The sequence below is a fragment of the Delphinapterus leucas genome, chromosome 3 (assembly GCF_059928025.1).
Source record: "Delphinapterus leucas isolate spDelLeu-1000000601 "Yukka" chromosome 3, BTC_Dleu_Yukka2, whole genome shotgun sequence".
NCBI lineage: Eukaryota > Metazoa > Chordata > Mammalia > Artiodactyla > Monodontidae > Delphinapterus > Delphinapterus leucas.
In genome coordinates, this window is record NC_143131.1 from 106,730,448 (window position 1) to 106,754,458 (window position 24,011).

Genomic DNA, 24,011 nt, shown 5'->3' on the forward strand with positions numbered 1-24,011 from the left:
GACCCAGCACAGCTACTACCATCCTTTTCCCTCCTGCCTCCCCACTGCCATCAAAACTCATCAGAAGTTTTGGTCCACTGGGATTCAGGCACCTGGGTTCACTCCTACTTCTGCCTCTAATGCCAGCTTCAAATATTGGGAAAATCATTCCATTTTCCCCGTCCCCATTTTCTTGCCTGAAAAATGCGGAAATGACGTTCAGTAAAGGCACCTTTAACTCTAAAAATCTATGTTCCTCTGTAGCAACTCCGAATAAAAAAATGAGCAAAAATAAGATTTGTCTCTTATGCTCTTTATTCATGACATCAAGATAAAAGACCCTTCTGGGGAAAGATGGATTAGGTGGAAGGTGTGTGTTTCTATTGGACAGTTATTTTCAAGAGATACTTCGATCATGGAAACATTTTTCAAATTAACTTAAACGCATTGATTATAATATATCCTCTAGGACACAGGTAGGTACTGTGTTTAGAGATACAATTGGTTTAAAGGAGTCTTTAGTCTGCCCACTTTTACTTTCACCTTTCTGCCATACTCTAGGTGTAAATCCAAAGGGAAATGTATATGGCAGAAGAGAAAACTACTGAGTATAGTTAGTAGCTCTCAGTATTAAAGGCAAATATTTACAAGAGAAAGAGGAATGAGATCCATGTCACTGGTAATGGGATTTAAATGGATTTAGGAGCTAAGGCTGAAATAGGAGCCTAATTAGAGAAGATTCCAGGGTCATCGGGTCAGTCCTCACCTGTCCATCAGGCAGACAGGCTGTCCACAGCTTTCAATTCATAGTTATGGCATGTTCTTCTCATCAGTGTCTCTTGCCCCCCAGTTCTTGAGGGAGAAGATGCCTTGGCTGCTCTTTGCGACTTGATGTGTCTGCAGCGGTATACCAAGTATGGTCCACATATTCAGCTTACATCTGGTCTCTGTAAAAGATTACTGAAAACTCAGAATGTGATATTAATGATTTTCTTAGAGAGATGTGAAAAAGAATCATATTGGATAGATTGTCTTTGCTAGCATTTTCCTGATTTTAATTGCCCTTTTAAAAATAAGAATAGGATAGGGAATAAAATGACAGTTTCCATGGATGAGAAACCCATACTTAGGATAGTTCTTTTGTGCTTGTCCTTCAGATCTAAGCTATTGAACATTTGCTACAGGAGACCTCTGTTCCCTTTCTCATTTCCAGCTGACTTTGGAATTTTCTATATGACACATTCATGTCTTTAACCCACCTTGGGTTCTCACGTGGAGTTTGTTAGTCATAAAACTCAGCACCCAGAGTAGGTGGCATTTGAGGCTAAAAGAGGAAAGATGAAGCTAGGGTAGGGATCTAGCTCAGTCAGTTTCCTAGAGGCAGGCTCTGTGTTTGTCACCACATATGCCATGGTTAGCGTTACTGCAATTTGGAGAGTTGGGACATCAGAGAACACAGAGTTTTCTAGCTTGCTCTCTTCTCCTCTATTTTCTCTCTTTGCTCCCACTGGTCTTGTGGGTGCTTGGTGAGAGCTGCTGCTAAATGTGGAGAGTCCCAAGCTGTGGGATAGGGCATGGAACAGAGATGGCACTTGTGTGACAGTCTAATGTCATGTGGAGATTCTGCACCACAGCAGGAGAATTTTGTGTTCTTTCCTTTGAGAATCCATACCAATAATATTTTCCATTACTTAGATCATTATTTGACTTTAGGCTTCAATGCTTCAAGTTGATTCCTTTGACTCTAGCTTTAATTAAGAAAAAAAATCATTAGTAAAGCAGATTGCCCCTTCCAATTCCTAATTAACTTACAGACTAATTTGTTTTCTGCTAACTATCTATTTACGTTTTGCTTCAGACTTTAGCCAAATGTTATTATTTCAAGGTTTTCATAGAAATAATCTAGATTTAAAAAATACCATGATAGGATTTTTTTCCATCTATTACAGTTGACTGGACTTCTTGGTGTTTATTTCATAAAACACAAAGTTCATATCATCAGGAATCAAACATGAGAGTATTCGTATGATTATTCAGCAATCTCAAAGCATTTTGAAGCAGATCTCCTTTGATTTTTACATATAGAAATTCACTTAATATCCTTTTTTGTAATCAACAAAACAAGAGTAACAAAAAACAATCAATTGGTATCCAAGCATAAGCAATTCTGATTCCTCATCTTCTGGGACCCAGGTTTAGCTTATCATGCATTTCTTTACCCATTTTGGTAAAGGCTATCTTGATATTGGAGGAAAGGTTCTAGACCTGTTTGCTCTGTCTTACTTTTCTTTCTGGTTGATTCAGGTGGGTACAGTGGAAATCTTTTGGGGTTACTCAGGGGCTAAGAGCCAACACAACTAAAACTAAAACCACAGTTTAATCTGCATTCTGTGTAGTGACTGTGCATATCAAGGAAGTATTTTAGGGGAGAGAAACATGTGTAGTAAAAGAAGGTGAAAAGGAAGATAAGGAGTGAGAAAATGAAAGGAGACAGAAAAAAGGGGAGGAGCAAACTGAGACCTTCCCATGGAACACCCCCCAAAACCTTCCCCTCCTGGCCACCCGCTCTTTGTAGATAGGAAACCCCAGGTAGCTGTCATCCAATCCAGTGTCCTGGGAACCCAGAGATTTTCCAAGTTTCAAATAGTGGAACTGATTTTTCTGTCAAATGAAATTATGTGTAGATGCCTAAGATATAAAGACAAAGTAGTGTTTTATTAATATAGATATACCTTATAAGTTAACATTTATAGCATTTTCTTAGTGTAAAATTAATGGGTGAGGCCAACAAGAGTATTTTAAAAAAACACAAAAATTTGAAACTTGAGGATACGAATGATACTTCTTTTCATCAACCATCATATCCAATTTCTGTGTTTTCTTTTCTTTTTTTTTTTTTTGCGGTACGCGGGCCTCTTACTGCTGTGGCCTCTCCCGCTGCGGAGCACAGGTTCTGGACGTGCAGGCTCAGCGGCCATGGCTCACGGGCCCAGCCGCTCCGCGGCATGTGGGATCTTCCCAGACCGGGGCACGAACCCGCGTCCCCTGCATCGGCAGGCAGACTCTCAACCACTGAGCCATCAGGGAAGCCCTCTGTGTTTTCTTTTAGATGCACACAATCAGAAAACTCTGGTTTCATATTTGAGATCTAGTATCTGATTTTTAAAACTTCTCAAAATATACAAACAGAATTTTAAATAGTTTTAGTATCTTGATGCAGGATAAATTGGGAATTTGATGTCTGAAGGCTGATCACTAACAGTATGTTGCAAGCATAGATGCCATTAGTACATAGACAAGTTAGACCAAGCACGGTCAAATTTACATATTTACAATGGGTGCCAGCACTCTCTGTGAGATGGGGGTGTCCTGGCTACCATAAAACAGTGTGATACAGGGTCCAGAGCACGCCCTACACAATTAGAACTGGGCCTTCTGTGGCATTTAGCTGAACCTTGCATACTCTAGTTATGTTATTTTGCTGGCTTATACATGTATAGCTAAATGTTAAGAAATAACAGTACAGAGCTATGGTCTTTTGAATGGATGACCCATCTGCAATATCAAACATGCATAGAAATGGCTGGAGGCACTGAACCCTGAGATTAGCACATGTTGACTTAACCTGGCAGCAGAAGTCCACATGTTGTAGGGCAGTGTGTTCATATGTTACAGGCAGATTTTGCTACTCATTATAATTAAATACGTAATTGTATCAAGTATTATGAGGTTGCTAAGCATCTCCTTGGAGGTCTAGTGTCAAAATCTCTAGCTCATCTGGCCTGATACCCCTCACCAAATTGCCTGGATGCTAAAGAATTATTCTAGTAATAGGACATAAACGTGTATTTCCTGAAATTTTGGTCATTTCATTTTGTTGCAGTGTCCTCATCAGGTGACCTACCTGATAGTTTCTTTCTTATAACAAGTTTATATCTTTCATTAGAATATTCCCAGCTAATTCTCAGAATAAAGTCCTGACACCTTAGTTTGGTTTTCAAAGTGTCTCTCTCTTTCAAAGCTATTGCTCCAAACACTGCACCCTAACAGATCTTCTCATTTCCATTTGTTTTTCTTTCTACTGCTTGCTTTTGCTTTCTCTTCATCTAAAATGCCTTTCATTTATATCTCTTCATGTCTAAATCTTTTTGATAAAAACCTTAGAAGTGATTATCACTTTTGGTCCAGCAATATATATATTACATATGTATATCCTATACTATATATACATACAACATATATAAATATATATACACAACATATATAAATATATATACACAATATAGACTTATACACAGTATATAAATCACACAAAAGAATATTTAATGACATAGAAAGATTTTTTTCTCATTAAGTGGGAAGGCAAATTGAAAAATATTATGATTCTCTTTTTCTTTTCCTTAAGAGAGAGGTTTATTTTGCTTATTGGTATTTTATGTTTGGACAGTAGACCTGTTTTACTTTTGTAATAAGACATGAATTAATAAAACTTACCTCTAAAGCATAGGATACCTTATCCCATCCTTAAATGAAATTCTGGAACATCTGAAATCCAAACTCTTCCGAGTTGTTCTCACAATTACTCATATATCCAGGTATTTTAAAGAAGATTTAACCAACCTGAGTGGCACTAATGTTGAGGATAATGCTGATGTGCAACACAGCATATTTCTGATCCGTTTCTATCCGCCCACTGAGCTTTCCTTTGGAAATCATCAGACTAATCATCCACTCATGTTTGCAATGATACCCCTTATTTTCATGGGTTGAGTCACACCAGTGATATTCACTAACAAAAGAGGAATTGAGATTTACTATTTCCTAAAGACCTGGGTGACATTTTTCGAATATTCTCCTCAACAGAAAAAGGGCATCTAAGTCTGCTGTGTCATGGTTGTGAATAACATGTGCACAAAGAAATTTGACTGTTGTTTCCAGTGAAGGTATTATGTAAAGGGAATACCTTTCAGACTACTCTTGTCGCCCTGGAGTCCTGAGATCTTGCTTTGTGGTTTGTTTGTGCATCCATATATGCTCCTCCTGAAACAAAGAGGATATATTTGGTAGTCACTGATAATTTTTTTAAAAAGTGGATTAGGCAATTTTCCTTGAAACTTCTTTGCTAATTTAGCATGAAGTAGAATTATATAGTAGAAATGAAGGAATTTATTTGGAGGTATCAAAATAAGAAGGGGAATTGTTTGGTTACACAGAGGACTGTAAGAGGGCTGAGGAACGGATTGAAGAAAATTATCAAGCATGCATGTTGTTTTTAAGTGATACTTGAGACTGAGATGTGAAACAGCTGTGTTGTTGGGTTTTTTTTCTTGTGCCAACTTTCCTTATTTGATTGATTTTTCTCTCTGACAGCCCATTGTGCTGATAAATGTGTCCATGGTCGCTGCATTGCTCCAAACACCTGTCAGTGTGAGCCTGGCTGGGGTGGGACCAACTGCTCCAGTGGTAAGTTTCCACCTGCTGTTGTCTGTCTCCGGATGTTTTTGCTGTATGGGCCTCTTGTCTGCCGATTACATGAGCCACAGGTTTCCCTCTTCATCCCAATGCAGAATGTGGTGTAGATTCCCAGTCCAACTCACGAATACTGTTTCTTTTAAATCTCTACATGTATTATACACAGAACTGTTATGAATAGAGTATAAAGAAAGGTACTTGGAAAGGAGATTTCAATCATCTGATTCTGGTACTTCTGTGAATATCAATGCATTTTCCAGGGTACGGTCCAGAAGTTAGATTCCTTAACTCAGTAAGGCAGTTGTGGTAACACAGCTACTGTATTCCTGTGTCTGTTTTTACTTGTTCGTTTATCTAATATATTTTCTTGGTGATGAAAACTTACCAATTGTTGGTTCTAAAGCAGAAGTAAAATTGATATTTTCAATGCTTAACATATTTATCTTTGAATTCTGAGGTGCAAATAATAAGTACTTGCTCAGATTACTGGGGAGAATTATTGGTAATAAATGAAAATTCATGAACATTTAGGTATTAAATCAATTCATAATATAGTATATAATTTTTCTCCATTATGTTAGAATTATAATTGTAAAATGATGGTGTTTTGGACTATAAGCAGATTGCACTTAAAATCCTATATTCATTATTATGAGGATTAAATGATGGAATGTCATGTAATACAGTTGCTTTTCTAAATTTCACAGTTAAAACTTAGGTTTTCTGGCTAACTCCTTGCTGTGCGTGTAATTGTGCACTCTTCCTGTTCCTTTATACTTCGTTTTGCCTTGAAAAATGTGAGAAGGAATTGAAGTGCAACTAAATTGTAATGCATGAAACGTTTACATTTAGAGAAAGGGAAAAATAGTTTTAAAAATTAGCAGACTCTCATGACAACACAACTTTGTCCTCCTTGCTACCAAAGAATTTTCTAAAACTAGTCCAAAAGAACTTTAAGCTATGTAGATAAGCTGGTTTTAAGAATTTTTACTTGCTTCCATTTGGAATTGGGGAGATTACTCTTTATCTTGTTAGAACTACTTGTTTTAGACTTGTGATCTCTTGACTGCCTCTAAAACAGCATCTTCAGGGGAGGTCCTTATGCTGTCTGTGCATAGAACATTCCATGTGAAAGAGCCTTTTTGTCGTGTCCTAAACAGGGGTGTGTGTGTGTGTGTGTGCGCGTGCGCGCGTGCGTGCGTGCGTCTTTCTGCCCCGACAGGCTTCCCATTCCAATGGGTAACTGTCCTGCAGGGTTTTGTTAGCCTTCTGTTAGAGATCAGGAGGGGAGAGGGCACTTTGTTCACATGCTGTTGAGGCAAAATGTTTGGGATGTGGGATCTGGCTCATGTCCATTTTTCTGGCCAACTGACCTCAAATGCATTGTTGCTTTCATTGACTTTTCCAACTTAAAGATCAGTTGTTCCTACACATTTGGAAGAAAAATAACATTATTATATAAACCATTGGGAAAGAGAAGAGTGGCTATATTCTTCATTTGAGAAATGAGATTTGTTACTAATTTCAGGGTGAGAATACTGTGGAATAATTTTAGTTGCAGTCATACTTTGTCCCCTAAGAACTGAAGCTTACCTCAAACTAAGAGATCAGACTAAAGAGTGTGTAAACAAAACAAAAGGTCTACATGGGTTTCAGACTCTCTAGAACGGATTTAGGCCTTCTAGAAAACAAGCTGTTGCTTTATTTCGGAGTTGACTGACTTTTGAATGAAGCCTCTAGAATTCTGACAACACATGTTCTTTCAATCCTGGATGATGATATTGAGGTCACTTTTAGTTTATTCTCCACAGCTTATGTTTTGGCTTTATCATGAACAGAAGCATAAATAAACGTGGACAGATATCTGAAGGCTTTAAAGATGTTCTTAGAAAACATTTCTGACACCTTTTTTAAGCCCCTAAGGAAATGCTATTCTGAGCCAGAGCACTGAATTTTGTTACCTGGGTTTTGTCTATAGCTGTTACCCTAATATCACTCATTAGGAAGTGTGTAATTTAGTTACTCTTGGCCAGATAATTCTTGAAGCAAATGCACACTCTAGTAATCTACTAAGTAGCAGAGTTAAAATGGCCTAATTCCCAAGGATTTTTATCTCTCTGCCCCCTCCTCTCTGGTTATTGTTAGGCAGATATTTGATAATATATGTTAGATCCAGAAAATGATTGCTTTTTTAATGACACCAGTTCCTTGTATCAGTCAGGGTCCAATCAAGAGACAGAAACTGCAATAATTTTTTTGAGTAAACCTTTCATTTTGGAACAAGTTTAAAAGAGTTACAAAGAGAGTTGACAGTTTCCATACACTTGCATCCAGTTTTTCCCTTAACATATTAAGTTACCATTAGCTTGGCAAAACTAATTGCCAAAAGAAATTGACATGAATACACTACCAGTTAGCTCCTTACTAGTATATTACTATTAAACAAACTAGACTTTATTTGGATTTTATTATTTTTTCCATTAATGTCCTCTTTCCGTTCCAGGATCTAGTCCTGAGCGCTGCACTGCATTTTCACATCTCCCCAGTCCCCTCTGGTCTGTGACAATTGCTCAGTCCTTGTTTTTCATAACCTTGACAACCTTGACGAGAACTGGCCAGATATCTTTCAGAATGTCCCCCAGTCTGTGTTTTCCTCATGACTAGACTAGGGGTCCAGGTTATGAAAATACCACAGAGTTGAAATGCGTGTCTCATTATATCGTATCAGAGGTATGATGATATTCACATGACAGCACTGATGGTGTCATCACTCGGTTAACCTTCATCATGTGAAGTGATGTGTAGTGTTTGCCAGGTTTCTCCACATAAAGTTACTATTTTTCCTTTTCCTTTTTCTCTGAGAATACGTCACTAAGTCTAGCCTACCCTCAAGGATGAAGGGTGGAGATTAAGCTCCATGGTTTTGAGGGGGAGAATATCTACATATGTTATCTGGACATATTCTATAAGGAAGATTTATTTATTCTCTCCCATTTATAAGTGTGGACTTATATATATTTACATGAGAAGTCAATATTATATTGTTTATTTTGTTGCTTAAATTGTTCCAGCTTTGGCAACTGGGAGTTCTTTTAGGTGGCTTCTGTGTCCTTTTCATACGCCATTGTCCTTTTGTTTGGTCGTTTTGTTTTGTTTGGTCTTTTGAGCAGTTCCTTACTTTCTGCTACTGTAGGATACTCCAAGCTCACTTTGTGTTTTTCCTGCTTCAGTCCTAGAATGAGCCATTGGAGAATGGTATTTAGAAACCAAGATCTGGGTGCTGGTGTGCTCGTTGCTCCTGGAACACATAGTAACTTGAGCAGGGAAAGTTTATTAAAGAGAATCATTAGCTATAACACGAATTTGGTGTAGAGATTGGCTAGTAGAAAGTAGATAACACTCAAAAGAATATAGGAATGGCAGAAATAAGGAGCATCCACTACTCCTAGGGCTGAGATAGAATACCCAAAGAGGAAGCCCCACTAACGGTGTGATGCAGACCTTGTTAGAGCACAGCCACAGCTCACTGAATGGCAAAGAGACTGCCATGGTACACCCCTAGTGAAACTTGCTGGAAATCTGCTTTCTGGAACTTGCTAGAAATCTGTTCTATAGGATGCTTGAGAAAGCTGTTCTGGAGAAATGTCTTACCAGAAGCACTCTGCTACAAAAAAGCCCAAGGGGGAATGCCAGGGAAAGTTGCTGGCTGATGGGTGCCGCTAGCCACAGTGCACTGTAGGAGCTAGATGCTGAAGAAGCTGCCTGTGCTGGAGAAGCCACTCCCACTGTGCTGACAGGGCAGGGGCTGGGTGCTGCAAGAGCCATGGGCACTTCTGGAGTCAGTTGAGCTGGCACACTAGAACCATGATGGGCAACACCTTCCTCCTACAGTGTCTCTCCGGCACCCTACAGAAAATGCTTAACAGTCAGCCAGCTGGCAAAGGAAGAGTACTTAAAGGGCCCACATCCATTTTTGTAGATAAAAATGAAGGATAAATTTAGCCCTGAGAGACAATAAAGTGATAACTGGTCCAGTCCACTCCTTTGTTTACTCAGCTCTTCTGTGCACCTTTCTACACACATTTGAATTCTTGTACATCAACAAAACGACTCTGCCTTTCCATCTAATAAAATACAGCCTGACATCTTACAAGTTAAGATGTTCTCACTCTTTTCCCAAAATTAGGAGCTGCAAGTCCCCAAAGTCCTGGTATCCATAGCCGGTTATATTAATTTTTCCTGAAATTCAGATGAAGTACCACAGAATATTTTGCTACCTAGATACTAAAGTTATCTTCCAACAACTTTTATTTTATATAAAATTAAATAAAAATGCAAAGAGCAGAAAAAAAGAAAATAGCTTCTACAAATAAACACATAGATGTAGAAAGCAAAGAGAAATGTTAAAAGCTACTACAGGCCTCTTTTCTGTAATTAGTCACATGCTGTACTTGTATGTATGGCCTCCTTCTTCCCCATTTCATATTTCTCCCTCTCAGCCCAAACCTCAGCTACTTAGGGTTCTTCATCTGGAGGAGTGACTCAAACCTCCATTCCTGAAGGATCTGAATTCTCAGTTGTCCTGCCTTTTATAGGTTGTTGACGCTTTCCATTAGCCTTTACTACCAGACATGGAAGTACCAAGAGGTGCCCCAAAGAATCCCTTGGGTTCTAGACATAGTTCAGCTTTCTCCCTTTAGGCAGCAGCAGCCCAGTTTCCCTGGGCTAATCAGGACCAATCATTGCAGGCAGAAGAGTAACTCGTTTTCATAGCTATCTCTCTGTATATTTTTTCCTTCCCAATATACATGGGAAATTAAGAGTCTGACAGCACCTTCACAAGCACAAATTTAAAAAGGCTTCCCTTGGAGGTTTAGTATGACTGTTTACCTTGTCAGTGGATGGACGGATTCCTATATATGGTATACAGTCAGTGTTCCTGGGTCTCAATGTATTTTCTGTATGAAAAACCAGGTGTGTCAGAGAACTGAACATGGTTTGTTTGCTTGAAGTGAAATCATGATTTATTTGACTGACTTGGGCATATTACCTCTTTTTAGGTTTGATTAAATGATTTTTTTTTAAAAAAAGCATGCATGTATTTTACTTCTATTGGCATCCTAAAGAATACCCTAGCCTATGTGACATTATCTTAGCTCCAGTTCTCTCTTTCCTCCTCTTTCCTGTTCTCTCTCTGTTCCTCCTCCATCAATATCTCTTATCTGTTCATCAGTCCTGTATTTCTCTTCCTCCCTTACTGGATGATAACTCCTGGAGGGGAGGGGCTGTGCATTGTTAATGTCTTTGTTAATGCCTGGAGGCCTGTGCATTGTTAATGCCAGGCCTCCACTGTGCCTGGCATGTGATTGGAGAGCAGTAAATGCTTGTTTCATTTAATGAGATTGAATGTATGATTCTGAGAAGGTCATTCATGTGTTCATAGTTTGAACTTTCATTGAATACTGTGTGCAAGGAACTGTGCTGGATGCTGCAGATAAAGAAACCAATGAGGAATAGTTGTTGGTTCCCACAGAGCTCTCAGCCTGGAGAAAAGTAGACAGACTTGTAAATGTCTCATCCTGAGAAAGAGAACAGCCTCAGGAGAAGAGGTGGATTGAGGAAGCTAGAAATGGTGGTGGGTAAAGTAGTGAGAGGTTTTCTGGCTGCACTAGAAAGAAGGGCCTAATGTTGTGCTGGGGACAGAAAGCAGACTGCTGTGGGGTGAGGGGTGATGCAAAGATGCTAAAGCATAGACTCCTCTTCCAGAAACTTAACTGGGAAGTCAACAAGGAAGGGTAAAGAGATAGGGAGTTAGTAAAAGACAAATGTAGGCTCAAGAGAAAGTTTGGTGTTTGTTTGCTTTTTTTTTCTTTTGCGGTACGCAGGCCTCTCACTGTTGTGGCCTCTCCCGTTGCGGAGCACAGGCTCCGGACGCGCAGGCTTAGCGGCCATGGCTCACGGGCCCAGCTGCTCCGCGGTATGTTGGCTCTTCCTGGACCGGGGCACGAACCCATGTCCCCTGCGTCGGCAGGCGGACACTCAACCACTGCGCCACCTGGGAAGCCCTGTTTGTTTGCTTTTGATTGTGTTTAAGGTGAAAGAGGCTGAGAGGATGGTGAAAGAAAAGACAGAGTCTAGAGATTGAATTGAGAGTTTATTTAATCTAGGGAACACAGCTCCTGAGAAGACGGATGGGATCCTGACACTGATGGAAGGATTAGTGTGAAGTACTTCCCATTCCTGACAAAACGAGGGAGGAAAGAGTGGCAGGCAGGATGTCGATAGGTTTCTGGGCTCAGGAGCTCACGGGCAGTGGGGAGGAGCATCTGAGTGAGTTCATATTTGATGACCTTTCTTCTCTTGGTAAACTGGGGAAGAGATAATCTGCTGATATCAAGGGAAGCAGAAGTTGGGTACGTTGATAATGATGATGACAGCAATAGTTCTCCTCTATTGAGAGCTTAGTATGTGCCAAGCATCTTTGTAAGGGCTTTACAGCTTTACAGGAACTAACTCATTTAATGCTCAACAGATGAGATGGTTACAATTCTTGTTCCTATTTTACAGATGAGAAAATAGAGGCACAGAAAAATTAAGTGTCTTGCCTAAGTTTATACTTCTGGTAAATAGTGGAACCAGACTCGCATCTCTTTTACAGCCAGTAATTTAAATAAGGATCTGGTGCCTCCTGGAGCTGGAAAGGAGATTTGGTGAAAGTGATAAGGGTCAGTGAATGAGAGCAGGAGGCAGGACTGATACCACCAGACAAAAGAGCAAAACAAAAGTTCCTGAGAGGTGTCGAGGGCACACTAACATGTCATTTAAAATGACACCAATTTGGTTGAATGCGTTTGTAATTTCCTCATTTGTAACATTAAGAATGTTGGGCAAGATTGTATTTACAATCCCTTTCAAACCTATGATTCTATGTGTGATTTACTCTCATAAATATGTGTCTGCAATCCCCGAGATCTTTCTTTGTTTTGGAAACCCTTTAAACCTTTTGTATGAGTAGCAATAATACATTTGTTCTCTCAACCCATATAATTCTATTTATGATTTTCTAAAGGTCTATAGAGAAATTTATTTCTCCTCTGGCTATAGGGCACATCCAAAAACACATGGAGAGTCCTAAATCAGCCAGCAGCCAGCAAATAGTTTTCAAATGCTTGTTCCCTAGGCTTTTGACATTAGTACCAATTAGAAACAAAAAATGGAAATTAATTTTGGTCTAGAAAATCCAAACTGGGGTTTATTTAGTCACCAATAGCATTTCTGGTTAAATGTACTTGGAAGTAGTGAAAACATGCCTAGGAGGCCAGACTAGCTCAAACATTTTCAGATACAACATTAAGAGTACTGATAACCTTTTAGATAAAGCAAGCACGCTGTGCTGCTCGGAATAAGTAGTAAGAATTTGCCTGCAGGATATTCGAACGGGGGAATCCATTTGAAGGGTATTACAAGCCAGAAATTGTAGGGCACAAAAAGCTGACTTGTTCACCAGCAAAGTCTGCTGTAAAGGTCTATTGACTGGATACAATAGAGGATCGATGTTGTCTGGGGAGAGAAGTCACCGGAGCCCAGTCCTCAAGGCAAGTCGTTAACATACCCATCACCCTGTCAGAATTACTTTAGAAATCAGGTTGATGGAGCAGCAGAATAAGAGTGGATCATTTGGGTTCACTGGCATGAGGGCTGGACATTGATGACAGGTGGGAAGGATTGAGCTTGGGATGAATGGTTCATCAGAACTGCCCAAAAGCAATTTCACTGATGGACTGCCTGAGTATCTTGATAGAGGTCACACACAGAAACTGCAGATTTTGCCTTTGTGAAGGAGTCTGAAACCTGGGCTTTTGTTGGTTACTCTCTGGAGGGGCAGACAATCTCTTCCACCTCCACCCACCCAACTCCCTGTTGGAACTGAATGACAGTAGACTTAGTGCCTCTCCATTCTGTGCTGTCTCTTTGCCTCACTTTCCTTGGCTTAAAATAAGGTTCAAAGTATCTATGTCATATGCTTGTGAGAATTAAATGACACAATGGCATGATAATGGCTCAGTAAATGGTACTTACTTACAATTCCTTGTGTGACAACTGTGCCTTCCACCAGACTTCACATCAGACCGGTCTGTGGACTGGAGAATGGATGGAGGGGCTCTTTGAGGACATCTCGTTTCGCCCAGCAGGCCACACCCTTCTTGAGCAGGAGCCTCTCTTTGTCCAGAGTTGCTTGCCAGGAGGCTCCCCAGACAGAGCCCTGGTGCAGTTTTTTGCATTATCTCCAACCTCTGACCATTAATGTCCTTACCAGATGAATTCACGTCTGGTTCATATTGCTCGGGGCATGGTGAGAACACTATAGATGTTTATGTTACTTGCGCTAGTTGGTTCACATGCTGTAAAGACAAGGCTGGGCTGTCATTTTATTTAACTCCACTCCACACACATCATTTATTGATATTTTTTCCTTGTTTTTTTTTAACCTTGTGTAATCTCCCTCTACATCTGTTTATCAGAAAATCTTGGTTCAACCTGAAAATATAAGATAATCTAACCTTTTCCTACTCTCTACTCCTGCCACTCAAATCCAAGCCACCGTTGTCCTCTCTTAATTGGTGATCACAATAGTTTCCCTACTGTTGCATCTACTTTAGCCCCACTCCAGTCAGTTCTCTGTATTGAGACCAGAGTGATCTTGTAAAACTGCACTTCAGAGCATGCTGCTCCCCTTCCCCAAACTCCCCAGTATTTCCCATTATGGTTAGAATAAACGCCAGAGCCCTAACGTGACCCACCAAGCCCTGTTTGATCTGTCCCTCCCTACCTTCCCGGCCCCTTCTCATCCCACGGCTTGCTCAGGGTACCACACTGCTCAGCCTCTGCCTACATTTCTTGGAACACAGTAGCTTCATTTCTGCCTCTGCACTTGATATTTCCTCCACCTAGAATACTCTCCTCCCTGGAACTTTATGTGGCTGGCTTCTAATTTAGGTCAACGAACTTTCAATCTATGTGTCATCACCAGGAGAGGCTTTCCCTGACTACATAAAGAATATTCTCCCATAACTATCTATTATGTCATCTTTTTAACATTTTTTTATGGCACTATTTGAAAATACTTCATTTGTTTTTTTTTGTTTGTTTGGTTTTGTTTTTTTTGTCTGTATTCCCCTCCAGGATAGAAGGCCCATAGAAACGTGAATTTTGTCTGTTTTATTCACTGCTGCCTAGCTAATTTATTCACCTAATGTCTAGCACAGTGCTGGGCACCCAGTGATTCTCAATAAATATTTGTGGAAGGAAGGAATGAAGGCATAAATGTTCCAGGAGCAGTAATGGATATAAACATGAGATATGAGAGATGAAATACTCTGCCTCTTCTTTCAAATGCTTTCAAGTTTAATAGAGGGATTGGAAGTCCATCTACAAATATGTAGGCAAAGCATCTGGAGAAGTCAAGGAGGACGTGGTCAAAGGTCTTCTAGAGAAAGGGCATGACCTGAAGTCCTTCCTTCAGTGGCCTTAAGGGAGCTCAGGCTCCACTTTGGCTGTGTGCGATGCAGGCTCATTCATCCTTGGTGAATTCCCATAAACTAGCAGCTGCAGTGAGATTGTAGAAGCCAGGCAAGATGAACTAGGTGTCAGTTCCATAAACTTTGAAGAAGTTGTGTAGTAAGACAGCTCCCCACCCTCAAAAGAGGAAAGGTTTTACCTTACCTGTAAAATCAGGGAGACTAATACCTGATTTTAGTAAAGCCATGTACATTTCCTCTCATAAGGTTATGCTGTTAATTGGCTAAAATTAAGTGCTCTGGTTTAATATATAGTCCGGTATCTTTCATGACTATATCAAATTTCTTATTGTTTGTGATTGTGTCAAAGAATGTTTTTTAAATACTTGAAAACTTCCTCAGGGCAGATAAGAAAAAAAACTGTTTTTTCCTTCTTTGGTCAAAATATCTTCTAATTCATTGACAACCAAGTTGACTTTAAAAAGTTTGAATATTTGTACATATATGTTAGAGCAAAGTAATCATGTTTGACATGTGTAAATTAATAAAGTGTAGAAAGTAATAAAACAGTAACATTTATACTACTTATAAAGACTGTTTCAATAGGGTAAGTAGTAGAGGTTATAAGTGCCCTGCCTCTGGGCCATAAATGGTGTCTTAAAATTCTGTGAAAACCTAATGGTTTTACTACTCACTACTCTTGCACAAAGTGAGTGGAAGTAACTTCCAAAGAAAGTTTAAATTTTAATGGAATTGATTTGAACTTGATATTAGTATATAGCCGTGAATTTTTGTTCATGTATTAAAGAAAAGCCCCTTTATCCTTACAAATAAAAATAGCCTCATGTTGTAAAATTAGTATTACACAAACCAGATTTATCCATGCTGTAAATTAGTTCTTAGAATAATTAGACTGCATCAAAGTTAAACAGTTCTTTAAGACATCATAAGCAAAGTTAAAAGAGAAAGAAGAGAATGGAGAAAGATTTCTGCAACGCATAAAACAAATGATTAGGGCTTCCCTGGTGGCGCAGTGGTTGAGAGTCCGCCTGCCGATGCAGGGGACACGGGTTTGTGCCCCGGTCCGGGAAGATCCCACATGCCGCGGAGCGGCTGGGCCCGTGAGCCATGGCCGCTGAGCCTGCGCGTCCGGAGCCTGTGCACCGCGACGGGAGAGGCCACAACAGTGAGAGGCCCGCATACCGCAAAAAAACAAACAAACAAACAAACAAAAACAAATGATTAGTATATAGGATATGTTAAGAACTCCCACAAATCAATAAGGGAAAAAAACCCCTCAACTTTAGATTAGGCAAAGGATACAATAAAGCAATTCAAGGCAAGGAAACCTGATTGGCTAATAAGCATATGAGAATATTTATCTTTGTAATAACTGAGGAAGTACATAATGAAGGAACATGATGTCATTTTTCACCATCTGATTGGCAAACGTCTAGAAGTCTGACAATATCAAGTGTTAATGAAGATGTGAAAGGAAGCTTGCACACACTGCTCTCAGGAGGGTAAGTTGGCAGAGTAACTTTGGAGAGCAGTTTGGCTGCCTCTAGAATAATATGTTGATTTATGTACACCATAGGATTAGGTAATTTTATTTTGACTTCTTTATCATCTGTCTGTATACCTTGGAGAAACCTTTGCATACATGTATAGGGGATATAGTCTTTGCATCTTTGTAACAGTGAAAATTTGGAGACAAGTAAAAATGGCCTTGAATATGAGAAAAGATAGATTTATTGGAGGTTGTTAATACAGTGTAATGCTGTATAGCCATTCATTCCTATAAATTTCTATGTAGTAATACACTGCATTAAAAGATGTGTCAACATTAGTGGATCTCAATATCGTAATATTGGGTGAAAACAAGATACACAGTGATATAAACAGTTTAATAGAAAACTAATAAATTCATAAAAGTTATGCAATATATTATTACTAATATATTAATAATATATTAATTCATGCAATATATAATTTTTGGACACACAAGCAGACTAGAATGATACACATTAAAATCATGACAGCGGGGACTTCCCTGGTGCCACAGTGGTTAAGAATCCGCCTGCCAATGCAGGGGACACGGGTTTGAGCCCTAGTCCGGGAAGATCCCACATGCCACGGGACAACTAAGCCCGTGTGCCACAACTACTGAGCCTGAGCTCTAGAGCCCGCGAGCCACAACTTCTGAAGCTCACGTGCCTAGAGCCAGTGCTCTGCAACAAAGAGAAGCCACTGCAATGAGAAGCCCACACACTACAACAAAGGGTAGACCCCGCTCACCGCAAGTACAGAAAGCCCACGCGCAGCAACAAAGACCCAGCACAGCCCAAAATAAATAAATAAATGTATTTATTTTTTAAAAAAATCATGACAGTGGTTCCCATTGAGGAAGGAGTAGGGAAAGAACTGAAAACAAGGTACAAAGGAGATAAAAGGGACTTTAACTGTAATGTGTTATTTCTTGCATTAAATGATGAAGCAAATGTGATGTAATGGTCACAACAGTTAATTCTAGGTTGTGAGAATGTGGGGCTTTGCTATAGTAGTACTTGTCTTCTGTGGTTAAATTTTTTTTTTTTTAACTCAAGAAAACTTAAATTTTTCAGACCATCCTGTTAGCACTGAGGGTTTGAGACCTGATTTTCCTTACTGTTGGGTTTTAAGCAAATCATTTAAGGCTTCCGCCTTTTGGCCTCTCACATCCAGGATGAAGATAATAAGTACTTGCACAGTGGTGGTCCTGAGTATGTATCCTTCAGTGCTCACCTCCAGCCCACCTCTTCTGGAAGCCTTCTCCCCTCCCTGCTCTCCTCTGCCCAGAGGCGCAGTGGGTGTAAGTCCTCTGTGTTTGAGTGTCCTGTGCACTGCAAGACTTAGCACATTCTTTTCTGATGAGTCTCACTGTTGGCCAGTCTCTTCCAGTAGACAAAGAAATCTTAGCTATAGGACAGGTCTTAGGGAGGAGCAATAGTAAGTACTCAACAAACAGAACTTAGTAACCATAGAAGCTGCTTTGTACATTTTTAATGGAAGAATAAATGAGCAAAAGAGCAAAAATATGGCAAGACTTTATAAAGCAAGATATCCCATAATGGGTCCCAAGGTCGTTGTTTTTCTTTTGACTTCAGTGAATAAATATAATCCCCCCAAATCCCTTACTTAATCCCAGCCTACAATTTATATCCTTGAGATTTCCCTCCACTGTGAATAGAGTCATCAATATGCTCTTGTTGAGAGACATCAACATTCATATTTAGAAACATTAAAGAATAAACATTTCACACCCTTTTTTCTGGTTCATAATTTGGGATAAGCATGCACTGATGTTATAAAATGACGGTTCATGTTTCGAAAATTCATTTAATAAACATTTTTTAAAGAAGAAGAATAAAGGTTCTCTCTCTCGGCCACTGAATAATATTAATATAAACAGCACTGGGTGGTTGTCCATAGTGACTGCTGGCACTCTGTCAGCTCTCCAGCCGGCTTTTTGACATGTGAAGGACATGAGGTTTTAGTGCTTTCAGAGGATCTGGAAAATACATTTTTATTGTTCTTCTTCATGGATGGAGAAGCTTTACAAACTTGTTTTATTTTTAAAGCACTTGATGTTTTGAATGAGGATCTTTTCTTCTACATTAACAAAGGGAATGACACACCATAGCCTTGTTAGCCTGAGGCACAAGGAATGAAATCACAGGGAGATAAAAGACCCTGAGGGAACCAAGGCTTGGGAAGAAAGTGTGTATATTTCAGGAAGAATCATGTTTTTCTATCCTTTGAGACAGCAGAAAATTATTTTGGTCTCTTTTGAAACCCACTGCACTCTGTAGAGATATTTTCTTGAAAGTGACTTATTTGTGCTTTGTCTATAAATGAGAATGTGAAGGGCTGAATTTTCTTTCCTATTAATTCTCTCATAACCACAGATTTTCCTATATTTAAAGTCAATGGAGAACATCACGGTGAAACTCCATGTAAAAATATATTTTTAAGTCCGTATAGCTGACTGATGTAACCTAATAGATGCTTGACATTTAGATGTTAAGGGCACTTACAGTCTTAGTTACTTCAAACAGCAACCCTGGTGAGGGTAGTTATGTATTATAAACTGATGGCACTTTCCCTATGATAAACATGAGTTCCAAGATTCAACATACTATCCCGTTGTAAGTATCTGGTACAGATGTATCCACAAAGTCCTTGAAACCCATATAGTTCTACAGTTTTACCTCTTCGATCCCAGAGGTGTTAAACCAAGGTAAAACAAAAACAAAAAAACGGACTATTCAGTTCATCTAAAGGTTTCTTTATACCAAACACGAGCACACAGAATTGGGCCCTTTTGTTTTTCGCTATAATTCAGAACCAATTGCTTTAAAAAAAAGCATCTTATACTTCAAACTGTGTTTCAAGGCTGTTTCTATGGTCTTGGTGGGTGTAGATAAGCTGGGGAAAAATCAAGTCCTGGAATTGATGCCTTCTAATATGGCAGGATTCTTTAGATTTTATTTATGACCATCTACTTCTTTATGCTAAGGGGAGGATTATTAAGAAGTTCACATGTTTGTTTCTAAGTTTCTCCTTTTATATTTCTGGGCTCCATGTATGAGCCTACACCTCTGAACATGTTAATCGTCAGCAAGTGAGCAATTTCTAAATCCAGTTTTTAATTGACAATTAAGAATAGGATGTAAATTAACGCTGGTTTTCATCCCAGGTCTGAGCTTTTTCCAATTGGCTTTATAAAAATGGATGAAAAGGGTGATACACCAGGACTTGTTTTTACTTTATGGAGTTACTGGGCAATTTGTTTTTGGAATTCACATTGTGAGAACCAAGTTGTCCTTTTTGGCATGAATGATTCATGCAAGACAAACAAATAATGAAAACCACGGACAGGCCTGTTATTCCAGCCTCATCTACAGCTGGAGGATGTTTTTCTAGGGGTGGGACGCTCTACTGTGCCAACCACGGAGTAAAATTTCTGCTGCTACCAGATCTGTGCTGTGCCACACATAGCAACAAGTACTTTTGATGTAATTAGTACATTTCACCATCCCCATTTTACAAAAAGAAAATTAAGTATAATAAAGGTCAGGGACTTGCTCAAGTTTCCATTCCTATGAAGTTGCAGTGTTCCTGCTAAGGTCCAGGCCTGTCTAATGCTAAGTGATTGTACCCATTTCTTGAGCCAGCTAGTGATTGATGAATTTTGTAACAAGGTGAATTTGATGGTAACCATCACTTCTTTCTCTAAGGGAAAAATGATTTCATCCTTTTTTTTTTTTTTCTGCTGAGGGAGTCCTTTGGATGAGACAATGTATTCATGTGCCCTTGTTCTTTCCTCTGGAGTATCTGTCCATTTGGCATTTCTCTGTATCTCGAATTGTTCTCCTTTATTCTTGGCCTACACAAAAACAGGAGATTTACTAAACCATCTCTCATTTGTTCAAAGATTTTTCCTAATGCCTTGTTTTTGTTAATACATGCATGGCTATGGACATGTTGGAACATTTCTTATCAAATCATTCTGATGAACCTGCTACTAACACTTTGAAGCCTGGGAACTCTCATTTTAGGCAAGTATTACTTCTCAAATATCTGTGACACTTTTGTCCTAGAAGGTTCCCCTTTGAAAAGCAGGCCAGTAATGAGCGCTGATATCGGATCTGGTAATTGATGAGCATTGCTCACTTGGGATGGTCCACAGGGTGTGTGGAAGAGCACAGATATGGAAGCATTGATGGGTTTGAGTTGAACCCTTGCTTTTGCCACCTGAATGCTAAGTGACTGAGCAAATTATCATCTGAGTCCATTTTTCACGTGAAATGTTGGAGTAATTATACCCATCTTATTGAGTTATTGTGAGGTTAAAATAAAGTAGCTGCATAATGCTGACACATGTTCAAAACTCAGTGTATCTTGGAACCTATTCTCTCTCTCCCTGTCCTTTGCGTGGAAAACTGGACTGCTTGAAGTGAATTAGGAGAGGAGGATGTACCTAGAATTGTGATGATGGTTTTAAGGTTTCTCTGCTTGTCCAAGTTAGTTATCCTGCTCTGCATGCACAATCACTTTCATTCACTCACCAAATATATCTTGAGAGCCAGCCATGTGTCAGGTACTATACAGGCCTAGTTTTCAGGTTAGAGTACTCCTTAGCAGGCCAGCTAATAGCATCAGTACTGTTTTCACAGTGAGTTCACTGCCCTTTCTGTTTGCATAGAATCATTTTCAACTTACAGAAGCTCTGCAGATTTAACCATCTCCTTAATTTTATTTTCTCTTTGAGAAACGCCCTATGTTCTCACTACTGAGATAATTTCCTATTTTCAGTGCCCCTGAATATTGAGTCACTGGCTGACCCCATAGGCTCGCTCAGTGAAAGGTCTTATCGTTGGCTGCTCCACCTTAATGGATCATATTAGATGAAAAACATAATTGTGGGATATTATGTTTAACCAAAATACGTGATTTCACTACTTCAGGAGCAGAATGGACTTGTGAAAAGTGCTTGGACTTTTGTTTGCCGACAACCTTGGGTTTAAGTACTGATACCACAGTCTGGTGTTTTTGGACATTTTACCTACATGTTTTCATCCTAAATATCCTCCATGTGCTGCAGGTGATAATGACACCCACCTTGTCAGTGCTGTGAGGACTGGAGAGAGGTGTGTAAAGCGTGGAGCACAGAACATAGCACAGTATAAATGCTCAGCAGATTGAACTATTTAAAAATGTAACTTTTTGCTTGCTTTTCTCCTTCTGCCAAAAGGATACATTCAATTGCAGAAAATTTAGAAAATCTAGTTAATCTAAATGAATAAAAAAAAATCACGCACAGTCTTAAGACCCAGAGTTACCCAGTGGTCCCATTGGCCCACAGAGTGTTTCAATATCTGTCTCTCTGTCTCTGTGTCTTTCTCATTCTCCCTCTTCTCCTCCCTTCCCCACATATTAGGTTCAACCATATACAGTTGCTGGTATTAGGCCATTTTTGACCTAAGTTAGTGACAATTTCATCTAGTTTATTCTAATCTGTTGCTAAAATTGGATCATGTGCTACATATTTTTAATCCACTTTTTACAGTTACAATATTGTAAACATCTTTCAAGTTCATTAAATATTCTTCTATAATATCACTTTTAATTGATGCATGGTATTCCACTGTATGATTATACCAAAATTTTTTTCACCAGTCCTTTCACCAGTGCTAGAAAATTAGGTTGTTTCTAATTTTTTTGTTGTTATAAACAGTGCTGTTATAAGCATCCTTAAAGCTTGGGCGGGGGTAGAATAGAGTGGTTTAGAATCCAAACTGAAGATGGGAGGTCTGTTCTTCACCCCTCTTTGCCTGTGTAACTTTAAGCACGTCACCTGGATCTCAGTTTCTTCTTCTATAAAATAGGGGTAACTGTAGTCCCTGCTTCATAGGGACACTGTGGTCATTCATCTATTTCAGGTGCTTAGAACAACATCTGTGGGCACAATGTAAGTATTACTAATTGTCTTTACACACTTATGTTTGTTTCTTTTAGAAAAATCCCCAAAGATGAATTTATGAGTAAAGGGCTTTTGATACACTTTCCCAGACTAATCTCTAAACTAGATGTGGTATCTGCTATCCCATAATAGTGCATAAGCATGCTGATTTTCCCAAAAAGGGGAGAGATAATCTTCCTCGCTGTAAGTGTCAGTCTCCTCATTATTATTACACTACTTCATGACTCAGTTGCACAGTTTTCCACGGCTTAATATCTCTGAATAAGAATGCCTCTCACCATCATTGTCAGCCAGGTGACTGCCAGGACATGACTGTGTGAAACCTTCTGTTGATAACTGCTAAGATCTAGAAGGGTGTCCGTGTGTCTTAACACCTATGAAATTCAATTTTATTTGAGAGATATGAGACAAGGCAAACATATATAAAAACTGTGATCTAAGTGCAGAGTGAGTGTCGTGGAAAATATATATTGCCTTTTTCAGAGAGCATCTCAGATTGGGTTGTAAAATGTACCTGAAGCACAGAGGTTTCTGAGCTGAGCTTGGCAGGCTGGGGAGGACTGACGGAGGGAGAGGACATGTCTAATATCTCTTCTTCTCTGCTTATTTCTATACTTCTTTTTGTTGTGCACATAGCTAAGAAAGATGACAGTGGCCATGATACAATAGTGTAGAAGCCCAAGAGGGCATTCATGGATGTTTGTCATGTAAAAGGCTTTTGGCCACTGCATGTATCATTTTTCTGAATGTAACACCCCCTGCAACCTCCCTCTCCTTGCAGTGCCCCTTTTTCCCACGTACAAATCCTCTGCCCTTTACTTAAATATGGCACCCTCTGCCTTTAGGTCTTCGCTTAGACCTCATTTTATCAGGGAAGCCTTTCCCGACTCACCAACATTGGTTAAGTGTCATCCCTGTGCTTTCCGTTGTACCCAGTCCATATCCTTACCTCACTACCTGTCACAGGTTATTCTCTTACCTAGTAACTTGACACCTTGCCATTAAACTATAAGCTTGTAGAAGCATGAGCTTTATTGTTCTTGTTTGAAGTCAAGGCCTGGTACCATGGCTGGCACAAGGCAGGTACTTAAGAGATATCACTTGAGTGAATTTCAGCCCCCAGCCCCTGAACATAACCTGTGGTTACAGATGTCATTGGAAGTTATAGCCATTAGAGCTCCAGCATGAGTCCATTGTCTTGAGAGGAGCCAGTGCTCAGCTAAGCTGTCCCTAAGAGCTGTAGCATGGTCTGTATACTCCTGACATTACACAGTAGTTTAAAATCCCTTTTATTTCCAACTTATTATGACAGCTTCTTAGAGCAAGCTGTCTGTGCTGAGACCCTCGTTTAGCTGCCTCCTGAAACATCTGCATGATTCTGGGCACATGGCATCTGATAGCCCATTTCTAGCTGTTCACACAATAAGAACTGAAACCAGAAGCTGAAAAGGAGGCATCGCTTCCTTATTAGCATCTGGGTTCTTTTCCATCTAATCTGGAACAAAATTTTGTTCATT

General features: G+C 39.5%; 1 protein-coding gene across 1 annotated transcript in view; it reads left to right on the forward strand.

The window, feature by feature from the left end:
- MEGF10 (multiple EGF like domains 10) overlaps window positions 1-24,011 on the forward strand; it is a 125,108-nt gene that overhangs the window by 33,977 nt on the left and 67,120 nt on the right. The window contains exon 4 of the mRNA XM_089909259.1: window positions 5,350-5,442. Within this exon, the coding sequence (XP_089765385.1) occupies window positions 5,350-5,442 (93 nt within the window). The remainder of the gene's footprint in view (window positions 1-5,349; window positions 5,443-24,011) is intronic.